Source organism: Strongylocentrotus purpuratus, unplaced genomic scaffold (assembly GCF_000002235.5).
Source record: "Strongylocentrotus purpuratus isolate Spur 01 unplaced genomic scaffold, Spur_5.0 spur5_scaffold_21, whole genome shotgun sequence".
Lineage (NCBI taxonomy): Eukaryota > Metazoa > Echinodermata > Echinoidea > Camarodonta > Strongylocentrotidae > Strongylocentrotus > Strongylocentrotus purpuratus.
Window position 1 is genome coordinate 26,600,447 of NW_022145607.1, and position 20,201 is coordinate 26,620,647.

The 20,201-nt window shown below is 37.8% G+C and overlaps 1 protein-coding gene across 1 annotated transcript; it reads left to right on the plus strand.

The window, feature by feature from the left end:
- Positions 1-1,103: 1,103 nt before the first annotated feature.
- Positions 1,104-19,080, plus strand: LOC584264 (spermine synthase). Its single transcript, XM_030995529.1, has 10 exons — positions 1,104-1,266; positions 6,017-6,140; positions 6,772-6,942; positions 7,519-7,694; positions 11,461-11,615; positions 14,109-14,198; positions 14,703-14,814; positions 16,463-16,542; positions 17,028-17,143; positions 18,047-19,080. Exons 1-10 carry the CDS (start codon positions 1,206-1,208, stop codon positions 18,084-18,086), a joined length of 1,125 nt encoding a protein of 374 aa, XP_030851389.1. The 5' UTR covers positions 1,104-1,205; the 3' UTR covers positions 18,087-19,080.
- The last annotated feature ends 1,121 nt before the right edge of the window (positions 19,081-20,201 follow it).

Genomic DNA, 20,201 nt, shown 5'->3' on the forward strand with positions numbered 1-20,201 from the left:
GGATACGCTCAAATCATGGCAATTATTATAGAAGGGATTATCGGCATAAAGATTCAAAGTTCACCTGATAAGAAAATGTCCATAATTATAACAGAACATTGTCCTGTTGATTAACTTCCGTTCGCTCAACTCCACAAGGCGGGATCCAGGGGTAGGTATAAATGGGCGGACTGGGGCCGCGACCCCCCCCCCCCCCCTCCCTCCCAAACCATTGAAGAAGAACAAATGTTGGTGCCAAAGGGATACTGGCGCCGGGATTTTAGCCTACAAATCTCAAAAGTTTCATTAAATAAAACAAATTTTCAACTTTATGGACGGTAGAGGCATATTTGGCAAATCATTATAGAGGAGGCACTTGAGCGCCCCTTGCCCTCTGCCTGGAAAATCTTCCTCTGTATGTACATTGTGTTGGGGAAATATCCCCTTTCCCTCTCCTCTCGAGAGAGAGAACCGGCGAGAGTTGCAACTTTATATTCAAATTTTATATTGGGGAAAACATTATTTCTGGGAAGAAAGGCGTACAACATTGTATTGAATTTTTGATAAAAGTTGCTGAAGATGCTGATAAAACGGTGATCAAAAATTTCCGGCTCTAAAATAGCTATAGTGCTACCGATTATGTTAATGTTGCTCATCACAACGTTCTAGCAGGGCTTGTATATCCCTGGTTCTAGGAATCCCCTCTTCTTTACATTATTCAATCTTGCCATAGTGACATCGGAGCCACACCGAGGCTTGAAACCATGACCATCGCAATATGATCGCATCTCCAGCAACAAAAGTGTTTAATCCACTAGCTCGGCGGCACCAACCCTCTTATTCTTCTGACTACCCCGGCCTTCCCCCCCCCCCCCCCCCCCCCCCCCCCCATTTGTCATTGTGAATCCCTCCTTCTAATTCTGACCTTCACAACTTCACAACTTCGTCGATAACTATCCAATTGTTTGTTTGTTTGGGTTTTTTTTTTAGACAACTAAAGATCATCTCCCTCCGCATATAGTAGTACAGCAAGCGAGGAAGATAATTAAAATGAAATTTGTACTCCATCATATTACGGGACTACTTTTTTTTTAAATACTTTTTTTTTACCAACACCATAAATTTAACAAGCGATCATAACAAGCAATCATCATTCACCGACCAAGCGAACCTTCACCAGAGCTGAGTCGGTCAATTTCTGGTACATTGCACTGAATTTTATCAACATGGATGTCAGAACAGTGCTGCTTGATTTTCGGGTGGAATCAGAGATACTTGATAATTTGTGTGAGTAAAAAACTTGGATCATATGATCATTTTACAGACGTCGGTTACAGCTCGGCGCTCAGCGCAGTTAGCACTGGACCATGCATTGATGCACGTGCTAACATGCTGGTAGTACGAGTAATGCTATGTGCTACACACACTTGACTCGCAACAAGGCAAGCCACGCCCCGTGCCTGGAGCGGCTAGCGGCGACGCGGGCCGGCGAGCTGTCGGAGTAGAAAGCAGCTAGCAGCAGAGTGAGAGATGTCAAACAATTTCTGATGTATATTATTTATCATGTCACTAAGTGGTATATGAATAATGACATTCATGTAGTCCAATGAGATGACAGTTACGTAATTATGACTTTCATAAAGTTCTGTTGATTGTCATTTAGAGTAAAGGAGCCGGTAATCGGCCAGCTCCAGTTTTCGGCCAATTGGTTGGATGCAAGGTAAAATCACTCTAAAATACATCGCATAATAGCATAACACATATCCCACACATACCATACCAGTGTCACTGAAGAACCACATTTGCAATGGAAAATATATCCTAAAATATCACATTTTAGCGATGTAATCGCCGGTCCCGCTACCCAAATCTGAAAAATCGAGTATCTTACGCGTGTCTGTAAGAAATATGGGTACCATAAAATGAGCTTTATTTCAAGTATTTTTCAGATTTAGAGCCCGATTTTGTGCTAGTCGCAAGCTCAAAAGTATCTCATCGCATGTATTAAATCAATGCAGCCGCACACCGCGACGCACACACGATATCTCTGTCTAATTCAGATTCCAACTTCCGATCACCGCTGTGCCTGTCTTCGGCCAGGCGAGCACCAGGGAGCTCCGGCGTGGGATACCTGCTCCGCCCGCTTGTGCTGTACATCAGCGCGGAAACGCACGGCGCGCTCGAGCGCTTCCTATTGACTTTGTACATGCGGCCGTAAACTGAAACGCTCGGCCGATAACTGGCTCCAAAACAGTGAAAATTGAAATGAATATTGTCATGGCAATTCGTGATTTTTTTCTGGGATTCTTTTTTTGTTTAAATAATAATAATATTTGCTTCATGATTTGAACAAGAAATGATAATAAATAGGAAGTAAAGAGTCCTAAAAATAGGATTTTGTCTTAAGTGGCAGAAAACGGGCTCCTTTACTCTACACACTATTAATTGGGCTTAGACTACATGTAGGTCTACTTCGAAAGGGTGCGGTGCGGCGCAGTGAGGTGAGTTCAACGCACCATTCGAGAAAAGCCCCCCCGCTTTTCTCGATAGGGTGCGTTTAGAACGGAGTACCGTCTTAACAGTACCACACCCTTTCTGGATAAGCGGAGGGTCTTTTCTCGAAAGGGTGCGTTTTTATCTCGAAAGGGTGTGTCGACTAGTCTTTCACATCAGTCGTTGAGAATGTTTAAGGAATAGAAATTTTGTTTTATGAATTGAAATACGGTAATCAAAATTGAACTACTTTTTACGTTGTCTTGCAGATCAGGCGAAAATGGGCACCGATCAGATTTTAAAGGGGTAGTCTATTTATCGGAGGTGAAGGAGGCACTTATCTGAAGTGAAAAGGAGTAACGCCTTGAAACTATACTGAAAAGGGTCAATTACCAGAGAAGGATAGTTATGAGAAGGGAAAGGGGCTCTGTTTTTAATGGGGCACTTATCATTTGGAAAAGGGGCACTTAGTAGAAAGGAAAAGGGACACATGTGAAAATATAAGGTGCGCTTATCCAAGTTAAAATGGGGCAATTATCAGAGGTGAAGGGGGAACTTATCAAAAGTGAAAAGAGGCACTTCTCGTACCTGAAAAGGAGCACTTAATAGAGATTAAAAAGGGCACTTATGAGAATGGAAAATGGAGAGATTATCGCTGATAAACATACCGGTAGTTTTTCTCAATAAACACTGTTTTCCAGTCGAAAACTGTTTATCGGCGATTACACTATTTATCGGCGATAATAGTGTTCATCTGAATTATTGGACAATTGGCGCGCCATAGCGTGCGTGTATGTATAATGACGTTGTATGAGGGCCCCTTATTTTAACACGTAAGTAACATAAGAAAATGGAGGTACAGAGTTGAGAACGATTGACACAATCGGCAGAAGTCTTGCTAGAATTACCGGAAACTCCAGTAAAATTCATAAACGTAACTGGTAAATTTCATTTGTTTGTTGTTTTTCATCAATATTGAGTGGTTAATACGTATGATGAAAATCTAATACGGTAGCTGCAGCAGGTTTTACAAAATATTGCGTAAATGTGCTGATGGGCAGTGTTACCTCTTTTACTATACAGCCAGGATAGTGATGCACCTACCAGTACATGTACATGTACCGGTATGTGTGGTATACTGGGGTGTGCAGATGGACCACTACCCCAGGTTTCCCACTTCTCTTATATGAATAGTGCAGTGGGTTCTTAACGTGCAAAGGTAGTAACTCTCCTTTACACAGGGCCTCCATTTAACATCCTATTTGAGGGACTGGCTCCCATTGTTCAATGAGTCTCATTAGTGCCCTTTCAAACGAAAGCCACCGGGTGCACACATGTTTCAATATTGTGTGCTGTTCAACATTGCACAGGACTCAAACCTCCCTGAACTCCTTGTGGCGCTTACTAGACTTCTCTATTCTCTAGTAATAGTAAACTGAAACAAGTAAATTTACAGGTGAAAATGGCGGCTGGCTAGCTCCTTTTTTCAGCAGTGAGATGAAGGAGATGACAAGGACATCCCATGATGAAAGTATCTGGATTTGTCTTCTTCATGAATGCAGCTACCCCATTGTGCTTTCCCATCATTACAGCTGCATTATCTGCTGCTAATCAGATGACATTTTTCCATGGAATCTTATTTTCTGTGATGAAATCGTCCAAAAGCTGAAGGATGTTTTTTCCCAGTAGATCGTTCCTTTGTCAAAGATATTTTTCCCAGTAGATCGTTCCTTTGTCAAAGATATTTTTCCCAGTAGATCGTTCCCTTGTCAAAGATGTTTTTCCCCAGTAGATCGTTCCCTTGTCAAAGATGTTTTTCCCAGTAGATCGTTCCTTTGTCAAAGATATTTTTCCCAGTAGTTCGTTCCTTTGTCAAAGATATTTTTTCCAGTAAATCGTTACCTAATTTGTCAAAGATGTTTTTCCCCAGTAGATCGTTCCCTTGTCAAAGATATTTTTCCCCAGTAGATCGTTCCCTTGTCAAAGATGTTTTTCCCAGTAGATCGTTCCTTTGTCAAAGATATTTTTCCCCAGTAGATCGTTCCTTTGTGAAGGAAGTTTTTCCCAGAAGATCGTTCCCTTGTCAAAGATATTTTTCCCCAGTAGATCGTTCCCTTGTCAAAGATGTTTTTCCCAGTAGATTGTTCCTTTGTCAAAGATATTTTTCCCCAGTAGATCGTTCCTTTGTGAAGGAAGTTTTTCCCAGAAGATCGTTCCCTTGTCAAAGATGTTTTTCCCAGTAGATCGTTCCCTTATCAAAGATGTTTTTCCAAGTAGATCGTTCCTTTGTCAAAGATATTGCTCTCAGTAGATCGTTTCTTTGTGAAGGAAGTTTTTCCCAGTAGATCGTTCCTTAGGGAAAGATGTTTTATCAAGTAGATTGTTTCTTTGTCAAAGATATTTTTCCCAGTAGATTGTTCCTTTGTTAAGGATGTTTTTCCCCAGTAGGTGGTTCCTTAGGGAAAGATGTTTATCCCAGTAGATCTTTCCTTTGTCCATGATGTTTTTCCCAGTAGATCTTTCCTTTGTCAAAGATGTTTTATCAAGTAGATCTTTCCTTTGTCAAAGATGTTGTTTCCAGTTGATCGTTCCTTTGTCATAGCGATTTCCATCAGGAAACGACTTCAACATCAAAGTATCTCGCAATTACTGGATACAGGTGCTTTTGTGTCCCACGACCTGAGCTACCATCTGTCGACATAGAAAATGGTGCTTCTCTGATCTTCTACAAGATTTTCGCTATTATGATGATGGATTTTGTTGTTGATGTCCTGACTAGCAATCACTTGACGGAGCTGTCACGGTGAACAAATTCCATAGTACTATATACAGGCGGCATGGTTGCATGGTATATCCACGCACATTCACAACAACAAAGTGCTATGCTTTGCCACTTATATAATCTGGATCCGCCACTGTTTCTAAAGCTAAACAAATAATAAAAGAGAGAAAATGAATGCCTTTTCAGTATACCAGACAGTTCTTTTGATTTTTCTTTAATTTCCATTAAAAAATTCCTTGACACTATCAAATATTTGTATTTCCCTTTTAAAGGAAACCTCACCCCAAGGAATAACTAGTTACTCTGAGAGATTATTGTATTCTTTCCTATTTATCTTCCAAGGTTCCCTACCAATGCATATGAGAGAGAAACAAACAAGATATTCTTAGCACAATGTACAGTTCCTCAGCGTGTCAAATATTGCTCCTGCACTAATAAAATTGACCCATTGCTTTGGAAGTAGGAGTTGATACCAAGTTTTCCAGACAATTTTTTTTGAGGGCTTTGTGGTTCAAAAGGCTACAATTTGGGGGTTTACAAGATAAAATGACTATTTAGATGTAGATCTAAATATCTATTTCTCCTTTTTCAATTTCTACTGTGGACCAACCCTTATTAATCCACACATCACCTATGGTACGAAGTCCCTTAGATAAGATATCTGTAGATAAAAGCTTATTCTAGTATATGTACATGTCCCTAATTGACCTGTCATTTTTGTTGTCATGGCAACAACCTTTTTTTTAATCCCAACTCCCGCAGGTCAGACAGGGTCAAAGATCAATGAACAGTTGAAGGGTGCTCTCTCATCAGTTGGCCTTGGTGATAACATTCAGGTCCATTCCAGCGGAGAACAGCTTTTTATCTGCAGTTTTGGGCACGCAAGGTAAGTTTCAATTAACGCTGTAGCTGTCAAACCAGAACCGTTGTTAAACTCACTAGACTGAAGGGCTTGAGCCAAGTCCCAGACATCCCAGACTTGAACAAAAATTCTGTCAGCCTGGTAACCAGAGGTCTGGGCCCCGTCTTACAAAGAGTTAATATCAATCGCAACTATGTACCTACAGGGTGAGAGATAGGAGACTGCAAACTTACGATTGATTGGAGGACTTGCGATTGATCCAAATCCTCATGACCTTGAAGAAAAAGTTGACCTTTTGGCATGGATGCTTCTGAATGTTCAACATTTATTTGTCACTGTCCTGATCTTGAGACTTTAACCTCTCTACATGTAGGTAGTTACTATCTAACAAATGTGCAATCGTCAGTGGTCTGACCTTGTGAACTTGACCTTTCATTTTAAATATCACTCTGATTCTATCTCTATCCAAAGTAAGGCAAAGCAGTCACCTCATGATCTCAAACATTGGTTTATGTTGCAGTACTCTGATTCCATGAACTTCCATCCCAAATCCTATCTGTGTGCAATAACATGTTGTCAACATTATGCCACTTTGACGTTTATTTTTGTCAAGTTGTGCCGTTTCTAATTCTGATTCCATCCCTTTTTCAATCAGGAGTGCAATGTTCAGCGGTCACCGCCCCGACCTCGTGACCCTGACCTTCCAGTACGACAGAAAGGCCAAGCCATCTCCCACGAACGAGAATCTTCCTGTGCTAGAGGAAGGTAGCATGGAAGCTTTGAAGGAGGAGCTGAAGAAAGTGTTTAACCCAAAGAAATGTAAACTGTGAGTGGGTTTACAATGCCATTGTGAAGTATCTGTTGAGTAGTTTGCAGGCTCAAATCCTTGTCTATCATTGTACTTAAAAGTGTCTGCACTATGAGACTACATTACATGTGGGCTCTGCACTGTCGCTGTTCTTTATATTTCATACAGCCAGAGATTAACAGATCTAGGCTGAGCTCAAGGGTTTAGGAATTGAAGTAAAGCATCAAGTTAGAGCCTGTGCTTGCAGACTATCTGTTGGGGGCCTGTCCAGTTACAGCCCAAGAAGACGGACATCTTGTGGACCTTCTGACAGCTATTTAGATGCTTCACTAGACTTTTGGGTATCTGTCTTCTTAGGCTGTAACTGGACAGGTCCTCAACAGATAGTCTGCAAGCACAGAATCTAATTTGTTGCAGACTTTCTGTTGAAGCACAGACTATCTGTTGTGGGCCTTCTGATAGCTATCAGATGGTTCACTAGACTGTGTAAAACTGTTAGATAGTGTCAAGGTTGCTATTTTTGCTTGGAGGGTATTCTGATTTTACCTCTCCAAAATTGACATAATCTCAATCTCAATCTCAAAACTGAAACAGGTTTCCAGAGATTTCGAGAGGCGCGGCCGTCGATCGGTACATCCCAACTGCAGACAGAAGGCTTGTAGAATACGACTTTGATGCTGCGACGTTTGAAGCGGACTCGGAATATCAGAACGTCAAGATCATGCATTCACCGCAGTACGGCAACATGCTGATTCTCGATGACGATCCAAGTAAGTGCATGGTGTTGTGGGTAGCATTGCAATTGCAATTATCTTCATGACTTTGTCTGAAGCAGCAGGGGAAGAAATGCATGGGAGCGATACGTACTTAAGCTGTAGAAAGTTAAAAAAAAAGCTTGAAAAGGGCTTATTATCGAAGTAAAATAGAGAGTAGCAAAGATATGAAAGAATCCTGGAATATTGTAAAAGAGTTGTTGCCTGATAACAAGGCTAATCAATGTTCACACATAGTAATTGAAGGCGAAATTGTATCCGATCCCTTAAAAATTGCAACAGAGTTTAATACAATGTTCAGCAATATCTTTCAATCGATTCGTGGAGAAGAAGGCTCTCATGAAATAAAAGATAACGGTGTAAATGCTATTAAAAGACTCAGTAAAGTACAATCACGTTTCGTTTTCAAAAAGATAACCACCGAATTTGTTGAAAAAGAATTAAATAATCTTGATTGTTCGAAATCTGTGGGACTTGACGACCTCCACCCTAGATTGTTGAAACTTAGTGCTCAATTGGTTTCCATTCCTATTGTTCGTATTTTCAATCAATCAATACAATCTGGGCGTATCCCAAATGACTTTAAGATGGCTAACATAGTCCCTATTCCCAAAACAAAGACTAGTCACGAACTGAGTAACTTTCGTCCTATCTCCCTATTGTCCACTGTTTCCAAAGTGTTGGAAAGAGCAGTCCACTCTCAATAGATGGAATATCTTCATAATGAGTGTCAGCTGCTATGTTCTTTCTCCCTCCCTCTTCCCTCCTTTAACTTGAAGCTTTGTTTTAGGTGTGCATTTCTCCCTTATCTACCACTTTTTCTTATTTCTCCCCATTTCTCCCCTCTCTCCTACACTGCATCTCTTTGTATACATGTACCAGATTTCATGCATGCCCTCTTACATGTTTTTAGTATGTTATGGCCGCTGTCCCATGACACATGTATATGTATATGTAAATGTGAAATGGCTAAGGCTAGGTTCCTTATTGAACACTTTTTTCTGTTCTAACTTTCTACTGCACAGGGTTTATCTCTAGCTTGCAGCTCTGAATTTCGAATTTTTGAATGTTGACGACTCATTTGTCTCTCTTACCACAGGCAGTCACTGTTCTTGATATCCTGTACTCTACCTCTACCTCATCTCTTCCCTCCCAGAGCTCCTCGTTTTCTGTCACCTTCTCTTTTCTCCCTCCTTCTCTTTCTCCCTCACATTTCCTTTCTGTTCTACTCCATTCGACTCCTCCCTCTCTCTCTCTCTCTCATTTGTTCTTCTCTCTCTCTCCTCATACCCCTTTCTGGGAGAGAAGGGGTGAATGTCTCAGAGCACTTTTAAATTCATTTATTCAATGCATTCTGTGCATTATCAAGATTCATTTTTAAATGTCAGTTTTCAAGTTTATATGTCAGCTTTGTTAATGCTATTATTGCTATTATTATTGTTATTATTATTATTGTTGTATTTTCTCTGTATCGGTATCCTCGAACGTATTTATATATTGTTTATGTTGTTTGTATACATGTATGTACGTCACTCGCCAGTGCAGGACGAATTTCTGTATTTTTTTAAATCAGACAATAAATTATCTTGAATCTTGAATAATGAAGAATTGATGTCCGATCGGCAGTCCGGTTTTAGGAGTAAACATTCCACCTCAACATGCTTAACGGAGATTTGTGAATTTTTATACGATAACCTTGACAAAGGTCGATTTACCGGTGCTGTTTTCGTAGACTTGAGAAAGGCGTTTGATATCATCCCCCATGATCTTCTTATAAAAAAAATTAGTTATTTCGGCATCAGTGGAACAGAATTATCATGGTTTGAGTCTTACCTAGTGGGAAGAAACCAATGTGTGTCATACAAGGGCATTAGAAGTGATTTCCTTCCAGTTCATTCTGGGGTACCGCAGGGTTCAATTTTGGGCCCGCTACTATTTTGTATGTACATTAATGACATATGTGATTTAACCTTGCATTCAACTACTAATATTTCTTTGTACGCAGATGACACTGCCATTTTCTCATCTGGTTATGGAGTACAAGCTGTTCAAACCCAGTTACAAAATGACATACTAGTTTTATGTGAATGGATGAATGAAAATGGGCTAGTTGTTAACACAGACAAAACTAAAGTTATGTTATTTACAAGTCGAAGGAAGAAGAATCCAGTCAAATTACAAATAAAAATGGATGGTAAACTTATAGAAAATGTAACAAAATTTAAATATCTTGGGGGTTATTGTAAATCAGAACTTAGATTGGTCTCCCCATGTCAATGATGTTGTCAAGAGGATTATGAACTCGCTTATATGTATGCGAAGGATTAAGCACTGTTTGACAAAACGTTTATTTACTCATTTATACTATTTTTTAATTCTTCCTCACATTGATTATTGTTCAACTGTTTGGGGATCACTGAAAACGAAAGATTTAAAGCGACTACAGAAATGTCAAAACAAATATTGTCGTTTAGTATTAAATGCAGATTATTATACGCCTGTACAATTTATGTTAAATTCTTTAAGGTTGCAATCCGTCAAACACAGATTGGAATATAACTATCAAGTACTTATGTATAAAATCCTGAATAATCTTGCTCCTGTTTATCTAAAACAAGCTCTACCTCAAAGTGCTAACCCGTATCCCACGAGATCAATTTCAATGCATCAATTGTACCTTGCCAAACCCAGAACCGATTTCAAAAAACAGACCTTCACTTACACAGCAGCAAAGTTATTCAACTCACTACCCATACTGACCAAATGTTCCGCCTCACTACCCATTTTTAAACGAAATGTCCGTAAAATTCAATTCAAGTGAGTTGATTTTGCGATCGCTCACATGAAGTATTGCTACCACCCTCTCTCTCTCTCTCTCCCTCTCTCTCTCTCTCTCTCTCTCTCTCTCTCTTTCGTTTACTCTCTCTCTCTCTCCTTTTCCATTTTCATCTAATCTCCTATTTGTATAAAATGTTTCATAGTTTGTTTATATTATGTTGTTTTTAATTATTGTATATTTTGTATATTTGTATGTGTATTGTAATATATTTGAAATGTAATTTGTTTGTGTACAGCAGGGCTCCCTTGTAAAGCAGGCCTTACGGCTTGAATGGGACTACCCTGCTTTTTATAAAGAAAACATGAATAAAAATAGCTCTGTTAAAGGGATCCGGTAACTTTGTCTCAGATTCTGAAACTAAATTCTGGATTTAGCTCATGCTGCAATGATAATTATAAACCTTTAGGTCAGTCAGGAACCACATGACTTTTACAAGCCAGATCGCCTGTCTGATTATCAAGATATTTCTGATTGGAATTACAAATTTGGAAAACCGTTTGCCAAACTGGTCACTTTTTTGAGGCACTTCTTGATTATTTTGAAGCACAATTTTTTTAGGGCTTCAATATTACACCATATCACAGACACTGATTCAGAATTAATGCGACCGTTATATTTGTTGATTTCAGAGTATCTCCCTTTGAGGCATTATGAAAACAACCTAGATTTTCATTTCTTACAAAGTAGTTTCAGAACATCTGAAGAACACACTAGCCTAGTTTCATGGAGTTTGTACAAGTCTGCAAAAGGAACTTGTTGCCACTGTGAGAAAATCCTCATTACCAACTCCCTCGGAGAGGACCCTAAGACATTGGTCCCCTTGGTTGCTTACTTAAAAGCATACACATGCTTTCTTAGCAGTCCGGTAAAACGAACCATCAGACATTCACTTTTCTGTCTCTCTTTCTCCGAACCCTACTACAGATCTAGCTGAGAGTGATCTTGCGTACACCCAGGCCATCACCGGTAACGGGAGAGAGTCATACACCGGTAAAGAGGTTCTCATCCTCGGGGGCGGAGACGGGGGCATCCTACATGAAGTCCTCAAGGAGAATCCTAAATCCATCATTATGGTGGAAATATCCTTTTAATTACAACAGAATAAAAGACAGGCACTACAGCTGGACTGCAATACTTGTAGCTACTTGCTCCCTCTATATAGAAAACAATGCCCAATCGGTGACCATTGGTCCCCCATGATCCTCTTTTTCTTATGTTAATTGAGAGCTGAGTTGATGAGATAGCCACCTGTCAGTGACCTTCCTGGGTGGTCTAATCCCTCCTAGCCAAAGTAGTACAGATGGGCTTTAAGGGATGGAAAGAGAAGCAGGGACCAGGGGTGTGGTAGTTGGGGTTGTATAGGTGTCCTTATTCTCAGTGGTGGAAACGGGGGCATCCTACATGAACTCCTAAAGGAGAATCCTAAATTCATCATTATGGTGGAAATATCCTTTTAAAGACAGCAAAAAATGAAGGACATGCATTAACGGATGAATAGACTAGGAGGGACCAAGGGTGTGGTAGTTAGCGGTTGTATAGGTGTCCTCATTCTTTAATATGTAATTGTTTATCATTGTATTTTGTTTGTTATAGCGCTTGGAGACTTCGGTGGTAAGCGCTATATAAGCGCTGTTTTTATTATTACATGAACTCCTGAAGGAGAATCCTAATTTCATCACTATGGTGAAAATATCTATTAAATAAAAAAAAAATTAAAAATACAAGTTAGACATGAGATTCTTCCTTGGAACTTTATAGAGATGTGGTTGGCATAAGGATAAATACACATCACACAACACACACACCCACAGCACACAGCACACACAACCATATACCATTACATGTCATTAAAACCTAATTAACACTAACGTTGCCCAGATGTTCCCAATTTTCATTCTCATTCAAGCTTTCATATTACAGCTAAAACAGATGGTGTTTGAAATAATGACCATTTATTCATATGCAGTTGCATTCATAATATCTGTTTGCCAATTAGTCAGATGTTAAGAATTAAATATGAATGCAATATTTGTGTATTACTCATAACATATCAATCTAGAATGACTGATTATGGAGTAAATTTGGTGAGAGAACTTAAAGAACTGAAGCACAGCTAGCTTTACAGCTCAATTATGTGAAATGAATGTTAAGTAAATAATTCCCTACTCAACAAATTCGGTTTATTGCATGCCGAGGACGGATTATACATGAACATATAATTATGAAAAGAAAAATGCAAACACAGCAGAAAAAGAAGTTCAGCAATACAGTGAAAAAGCATGTACAGTAGGACACATGTGTACCAGGTCTAGTAATCATAACAACAATAGCAGTGTTAAAAGCACTTGAATTAATTGCAAACTAATCAGAGCACTGTGTCAGCAAAAACAGAATGTACATGATTCACATTTACATACTATGGGTGCGTTTATTGACCAATTTTTTGCCTAGAATTGAGTTTGTCAAATGTCTTTCAGGCAAATTTTTAAGGTGATAAACGCACAGTCTTTTTCAAACGTCTTTAGATATGGGCATATTGTAACGCCGAAAAAAAAAGTGCGTTTTGAATGTGACGTACAGCCAGAATCACGTTTCTGAGACATGATAAACGCAAAGCTGTTTTTAACCCCACATACATATCGGACCTTCCCAGTCTACTTTCCGGTTTGGAGATAGCGCGCCATGTGTTGTATCATGTTGTTGTACAAGCATGTGTGTGTACTCGTCCATCTAGTTGACCTCCGGAAATCTGTCTGCTTCCCAGGTCGCAAAGCAGCTGCGCAGAGACAAGGCCTTTATTTTGAATCGTGAAGAGACGATAAACGCGACATCCCGCAAATCACGTTCGTATAGTGGGGTTCGATATGTGCATATCTAGTGGCAAGACACGATAAACGCATTAAGAGATATAGCACAACAAGCAATGATAATAAACACACTGTTACAATATTAATAATATGATTGTCTAAATCACACTTCCTGACAAACATATCACACTGGGTTCTCCAATAAATGGTTGTACAAACAAACTTGTATCTGATAACCGATTAATTATAGGCTATTGATAGAGATACAAAGAAAGTACATGATATTTAAACATAAACATTTGGCTGATAATGTAATACAATCATCAGATATACTTCAATATTGATAGATGTAACGTTAATATAACCAACCAAAAAAATGGCTTGTATCGTATTTGTTGACATTAATTGATTTAGAAGTGTGTGTATAAAGGGTTAACAACTGAATTATTCAGACATAATCCTTGTAAATTTGATTCCCCCCCCCCCCCTCTCCGTAAGCCAAGAATGATTGAATTGAGGCCTTTGTAGAATACTTTTAGATGTAAGCTTTAATACATGTATGTCACCATCCACAAAAAATATAAATTTATACAAATCAATTTTATTTTTCAAATACTTCAAAAATATTATTACAAAACTTGGTAAGAGTAAGAATAAGAATAAGGTACCTAGTAGTTCTTTATATTTAAATTTCATGTTTTACATGTACACGTTTATTTAATGTTATCAAATGCTGTCTGTTTGACCCTTGACCTTTGACCTCACATAGATCAGGTTGTTATAGATGCTGCTATCAAGCACCTGCGAGGGATCTGCTACGACTCTATGGACTCGCTGACAGGAGACAATTATCAGGTAAATACACTTCTTTCATGACTGCGTTACTTTAAATTTGTGTTCCTTCCCTAGAATATTTATCCATGGGGCGAGTTAATAAATGTTAATTCTTCTGTAGGCCCATGAGGGTATTTTTCCTTTCATTTCTTCTATTGCTGACACTGTATTTCCAAACAGGTTTTTATCTTTAATCTGATAAACTTCAATGAAATATTCGTGCAAGATAATACAAATGTACATGTGTTATATTTGGCCGGTTGATTTTGAACTTTCTGATGTCTAACACACATATTTAAGCAACATAAACGCTATACTGTATGTACTATGTGAATACGTTTGCATGAAATACCGAAAATGTGCGAATGAAACAAAATACAATATGGCACACATATTGTACATATATCCACATTTACTCCATGACAACAAAGTTTACCTAATTTCTTTATCGATATTGTGTACGATATATAAAATAACTGGCAAAATGAATTTCTGTACTCTGTTCTACTTTGCTTATAACTAAAGGTTAAAGTAGCTGACTGTATACCCATCATGCAACAGTACATCGCAGATGGCAAGATGTTTGATTACATCATCAATGACCTAACAGCCATTCCTATTACTACAGAACCAAGAGGTAAATATAATATTTCATTCCATTATTTTACATTTGTACTTTAGCTTCTTTTGCATTTAAATAATTTTTTCTTCAAAGTGGATAGATGAGCAAAAAAGTTATTTGTAGGGAAAAAAGATATAATAAATTGCTAACATGTAGTAATTGTATGATTTGGAATATTTGACATGTACATAAGGCCTAAACAAACAAAAAGATGTTGTATAATAGAGATATCGACTGCTTTGAGAGACCTGGCTAGTTTTATATGCTCAAGGCATCCTGCCATTACCCTGAGCCGCGTCTGGGTGGATGGCGCGCTGAGGGGTCATGGCAGGATCTGAGCGAGTTCCCGAGAGCATATAAAGCAGCCAGACCTCGAATATTAAAGCAGTCGATTTCCCTTTTATATGCCGAATTCAAACAAAGATCTATGAAGAATTCTTACCTTATATTTTTATTCGAGTAAAGATTGGTTAAAACATAACGGAAAATCTGAGACGCTGTCTGTTTATCACCAACGAAAAATGAATGAAATTTTCGATTAGTAGGGAATCCCAGACAAAAATACACTGTTTACATTTAAACAATATACCAATGGGTATCGCAGCAAGATTTTAGTTTTTCCTGGTAACTGGAATTTTGCTGGGATTTTACTCTGGGACTATTAATCGGTTTGGGCATTTTTTGTTTCTTTACGGGAATGGCTAAAATCACGACTGCAATTTCGATTAATCAGATGGCTGGATTTCTTAACCCTATATAGCCTGGACTATTTTGAAACTGCAAAGCCCGGGGGGGTGGGGGGCTTCTAAGGCCCCCCCTTTGATCTCGGCCGTGAAATGACGGATTGCCGCGAAAATTTGCATACATGTCAAGTGAAGTGTATAGAATACTATGGTAATTTCAATTTTTTTTTAAATTCACTCATTTGCATATTTATGGTAATTTATGCAAATAAGGTCATAAAATTCACATTTTTGCCCATAAATCAGACATTATTCATATTTAAGCATTCTTTTTCACTACATATAGTTGTTAGACCATTTGGAATAATAATACAACACAAACAATTGAAAAACCAAGGTTATTCCTTATGTTATCTATTGTTTTGATAATTCCTTATGAATTTCTTTGTTTTTTTTAACATATGTATTTTATTGTTTTTGTTCTTTTATTTCATTTCCAAATATAATTCAACTATTTTGACCCAAAAATAAACACCTGAACTATAAACAAGACAAAATAACCAATGTTTTATCTCTTTGTTTGAAAGATGAGATTTCCATATGTTTTGTACACAAATCACAAAAATGAGCGATTTTCGGGCTGACGTGCAAAGACAAAAGGACACGTGACTTTGTAATGGTAGGTCCGATTTTCAAAAAATTTCTTTCAAAAGATGAGCAAGACTCGAAAGAAAAAAATCACAAAATTTCAGTGCAAGATTTTCTCGAGTTAAAAAATTATCGCGAAAAATGTCGAGGGGGGGGGGCTTCTAAAGCTGCCACCCTCAGTTTTTAATGCTTCAATACATTTTTTTTTTATGATTATAATGATATTAATTTTCAGCTTATATAGCACAGTATATTCACCTTAAAAAATACATGAAAAGTACTGAAACATGAATTTATCAAATCAGCATGTTTGTTTAACTTCTTATTCACAGGAAGCCAGTGGGACTTCCTTCATCTAATCCTAGATCTTTCAATGCAACTTCTCAAACCAACAGGGAAATATTTCACTCAGGTAGGATTATTATAAACCTTATGAGCAATAGGATACAAAGTTTCATTGCCAAACTCCATATCTATTTTCAAATCAAATTTCATTGATTCTAAATTTGTTGTGTATTCTACTTTTGTTTGTTAGCTTTGAAGTTATGACCTTGGTAAACCATGAAGTAGGAAACAGGAAATAGTATTTGCTATTTCTTAGTACCGGTACACATATGATGCATAAATTCCTTGTTCTGACCAGAAAGGTTAGGTGACTAAACAAAGAATGCTTGATTATCATTTGAAAAAAATTAAAAGATGCAGGAAACATGGCATGATTGATTTTTATGCACAATGAATTGATCACAAAATTGTGCTAGAAATTAAAAAGGCCACTGACCAGCCTTCTTTTACTCCTCTGTCTCTCTCACTCTTCTGTCAATCACTCTCACTCTTCTGTCAATCACTCTCACTACTCTGTCATTACTCTTTCACTACCTCTCATTCTACCTTCAGGGCAATGGTTTCAACAACAAGTCAGCGCTGGCCATGTATGAGGAGCAACTGGGCAAACTAAAATACAAAGTGAGCTTCAGCAAGGAAAATATCTGTGTGCCATCCTATCTGGAAATGTATCCTTTTTATATTGAACCCTATTTTGTATGTTATAGTCAAGTTGATATTCCATCTAATGAGAGAATTGAGAATTAAGAATGATCCTATTTGTTTGGATTGAAATCAATACAATTTGAATTTACATGTGTTGTGGTTTGTTTTTTTTTTTTTTTTTTTTTTTTTTTTTTTTTGGGGGGGGGGGGCCTTGTAATTTAGCAACCAATTCAGCTACCAATAGGATTAGCTTTAATTTGTATCACTATGCTGGTGTTTAACAAAGATGTGGTCCATTTGTCATAAAGTGGGTTGGTTGGTCGTGGGGGATTGTTAACTTTTGCTCATTATCGTTTGGCATACTGTAACTCTCATTGTTTTAAAGCCCACCATGCAAGTATTTTGAGCTTAGAATATAAGCATAAATACCCAGTACTCTCAGTGTTTCAATTTCCTTCCACCCAAATATTTCGATCGGAAATGACTTTTCAGTGGATTTTCCTGCGGCCTAGCAAAGGCTACAAAAGAGGAGAATATGGGATGTGTTATGCTCTTTCCACCACCCCACTCCATTTCCCCAATCAATGCACCATCTGCCGGCTACTTTGTAGCGGAGGCATGTTTTCAGGTTGTCCGTCCATCCGTACGTCTGTACTTTAAGAACTCAAGAACCGATTGATGGATCCCTGTCAAACTTGAGTCGTGTATGTATCTTGCAGAGCCAATGAACTAATTAGATTTGGGGGTCATGAGGTCATAGGTCATAGGTCACAGGGCTCATTATGTATGCAAAAATAGCTTGTGATCACGTTATCTCCAGAACTGATTGATGGATTATTTATTTTGTTTTTATGCCTCTGCTACAATGTAGCCGGAGGCATTATGTTTTCTGTTTTTTTCTTGACATTAAGACCTCTCTTCTTCAGGTGGGTATTCTACGAGATCTGGAAGGAAGCCGAAACATGAAACATCGATGGGATGACAAGATTCCACATTATGCTGACTATCCCTTTAAATGCTTCTTTGCCTCTAAGGTTTTAAGGAATTGTCAGAAATTAAACATGTACCTCAAGAATTTTATATGGACTTTTGATTTCAGTACTGATTTGAATATGGGCAATGGTTCTCACATAGATTTTGTTTAGATATAATGAAAACTTTCACCTTTAGACAGCTATCCCAAAGACATTTAACCCGGACTACGACGGTATTAGTAACCCGGGGGATTTCCAAGGAGATAGTTGTAATTGGCTTTGTAGGTTTCCAATGCTTTCAGGAGAGAAAATATGTCGTTGGTGATAATGATATGGAGGAATTTTTAAATGGCTGAATTAAGGATATCATATTCATAATCCCCAAATTGGCTTGGCTATAGTTTTTTTTTCTTCAAATCTCCTCTTTTTTCCCCCTTTTTCTTCATGCTTCAAAAGCATTCTATTTCTTCATGATCGACGCCATGGAGCATTGTCCTTGAAATATATTTGTAATAGAATTGGACGTGATTATCACAATATTAATGCAGCTTTATGTAAAATGAAGTGTATCTACGAAATTGTTCTCAAAGAAAATGTGCCCGATTTGAGTAATTCGCATAATGCATTCTAATGGGGTATTTTAATATATGTAGGATTAAAAAACATTGTTTTTTCAAAATGTCTCACGTGAGTACTTCCGTTTTGGCGATATGTCAGGGATTGTGTTTTTAGTAAGTATATTTAACTCACTAACCATGGGAACCAGGGCCCCGTTTCATAAAACTTGTTCAATAACAGATGCTAGAATTCTATGACAAAGTTGCTCTCGGCCAATCAAATGCCACGATTCCGTAGCTTATAACAAGTTTCATGAAACAGGGCCCAGGTGTCTCCTGTATTAAGCCTATGGGAATAAGGGATTCATTTGTCTGTGGGTTAAACGACTCTATTTAAAGGTACTATGTCCCATTTGCAGGCCAAAAAAATGAAAAAGTTAAATTCCAACTGCATTTGAAAGATAATACTAATTTAGAACTTCCCTACAAAAGGTGGGGCTTGAGAATGTCTTCAAGTGGGAAAATAATGACTATTAGTTGTCAAATCGACTTTAGGGCTATAGAGCCCAAAAGTAATAGTCTTGATTTTCACACAATTGTACCGAATGGTCATACGTTTTATGCTGCGCAAAGATTCAATCAGTTTAATCTTGGCCATCACAAGAAGTGGGTTATTGATGTAGACAAATGATAATGTACCCTTTACAACTCTTTTCATGCATGTTATTACCAAAGAAGAAAAAAAGCCAGTCAGTCACTCAATAGTGCCTGACAGTGAAGTCTAGCAAGTAAACGGGTTTCCTTGCATAATTTGAATATGAGGACACTCATAACGTTTAAATATCGCAGATAGGACATACATGACATATTCATAATTCCTGCAAAGTTTTACAGAATTTGAGGTTGGCTGCAAAAGGGACATAGTACCTTTAAAATGTGTGTTCATCTTCATGTTGGTATTAAATTATCTGGGATTGTGGTATTTGCCAAGTTTTGCTATTTTGTTCAGAAATTTGAACCCTATTATGTGCTATTTTGTATGACATTTTAAAGGTACTTTATATGTACATCTTTGGTTAGGTAATTATAAGTGAATTTGGTTTTGCCAAATGTAGCTAATTTTTGGGACATTTTATGATGATTATGTGGTAGCAATTAACAATTTGAAAATTTGTATGGTGTGTGAGGTTTTGAAATAAATTATTGAATATATTGTAAATGAATGTTGACTTGTTGACAGTTGTGCTTTCAAGATTAAGAGGGTTACGTGCCTGTAAAGACATGCACCATTTGGACAAAAGTTTACTTATGGCAAAATAATGATAATCTTAATCGTTCTAATCACTATGATTAGACCTTCTTGTTAGATTTTAAATCAATTCTTTTCTACTAACAATGTTGAATGAGATAGTCGATGCTAGATTGAGGAAGGCTCTGACAAAGGCAACCATGCTTAAGAAGATGTGTCCAAGGTTTGAAAGACATTCTGAAAATGTTTATACCCATAAGGAGCAAATTATTAAACAAAAAATAAGTGTACTACTTGTTCC

Bases quoted from the DNA above. Each gene is read 5' to 3' on its own strand.
- LOC584264 (XM_030995529.1), top strand. From the start codon at position 1,206: ATGGATGTCAGAACAGTGCTGCTTGATTTTCGGGTGGAATCAGAGATA. The intron at 14,815-16,462 runs GTAAATATAATA...TCTTATTCACAG, and splicing joins TATTACTACAGAACCAAGAG to GAAGCCAGTGGGACTTCCTT. The intron at 16,543-17,027 runs GTAGGATTATTA...TTCTACCTTCAG, and splicing joins CAGGGAAATATTTCACTCAG to GGCAATGGTTTCAACAACAA.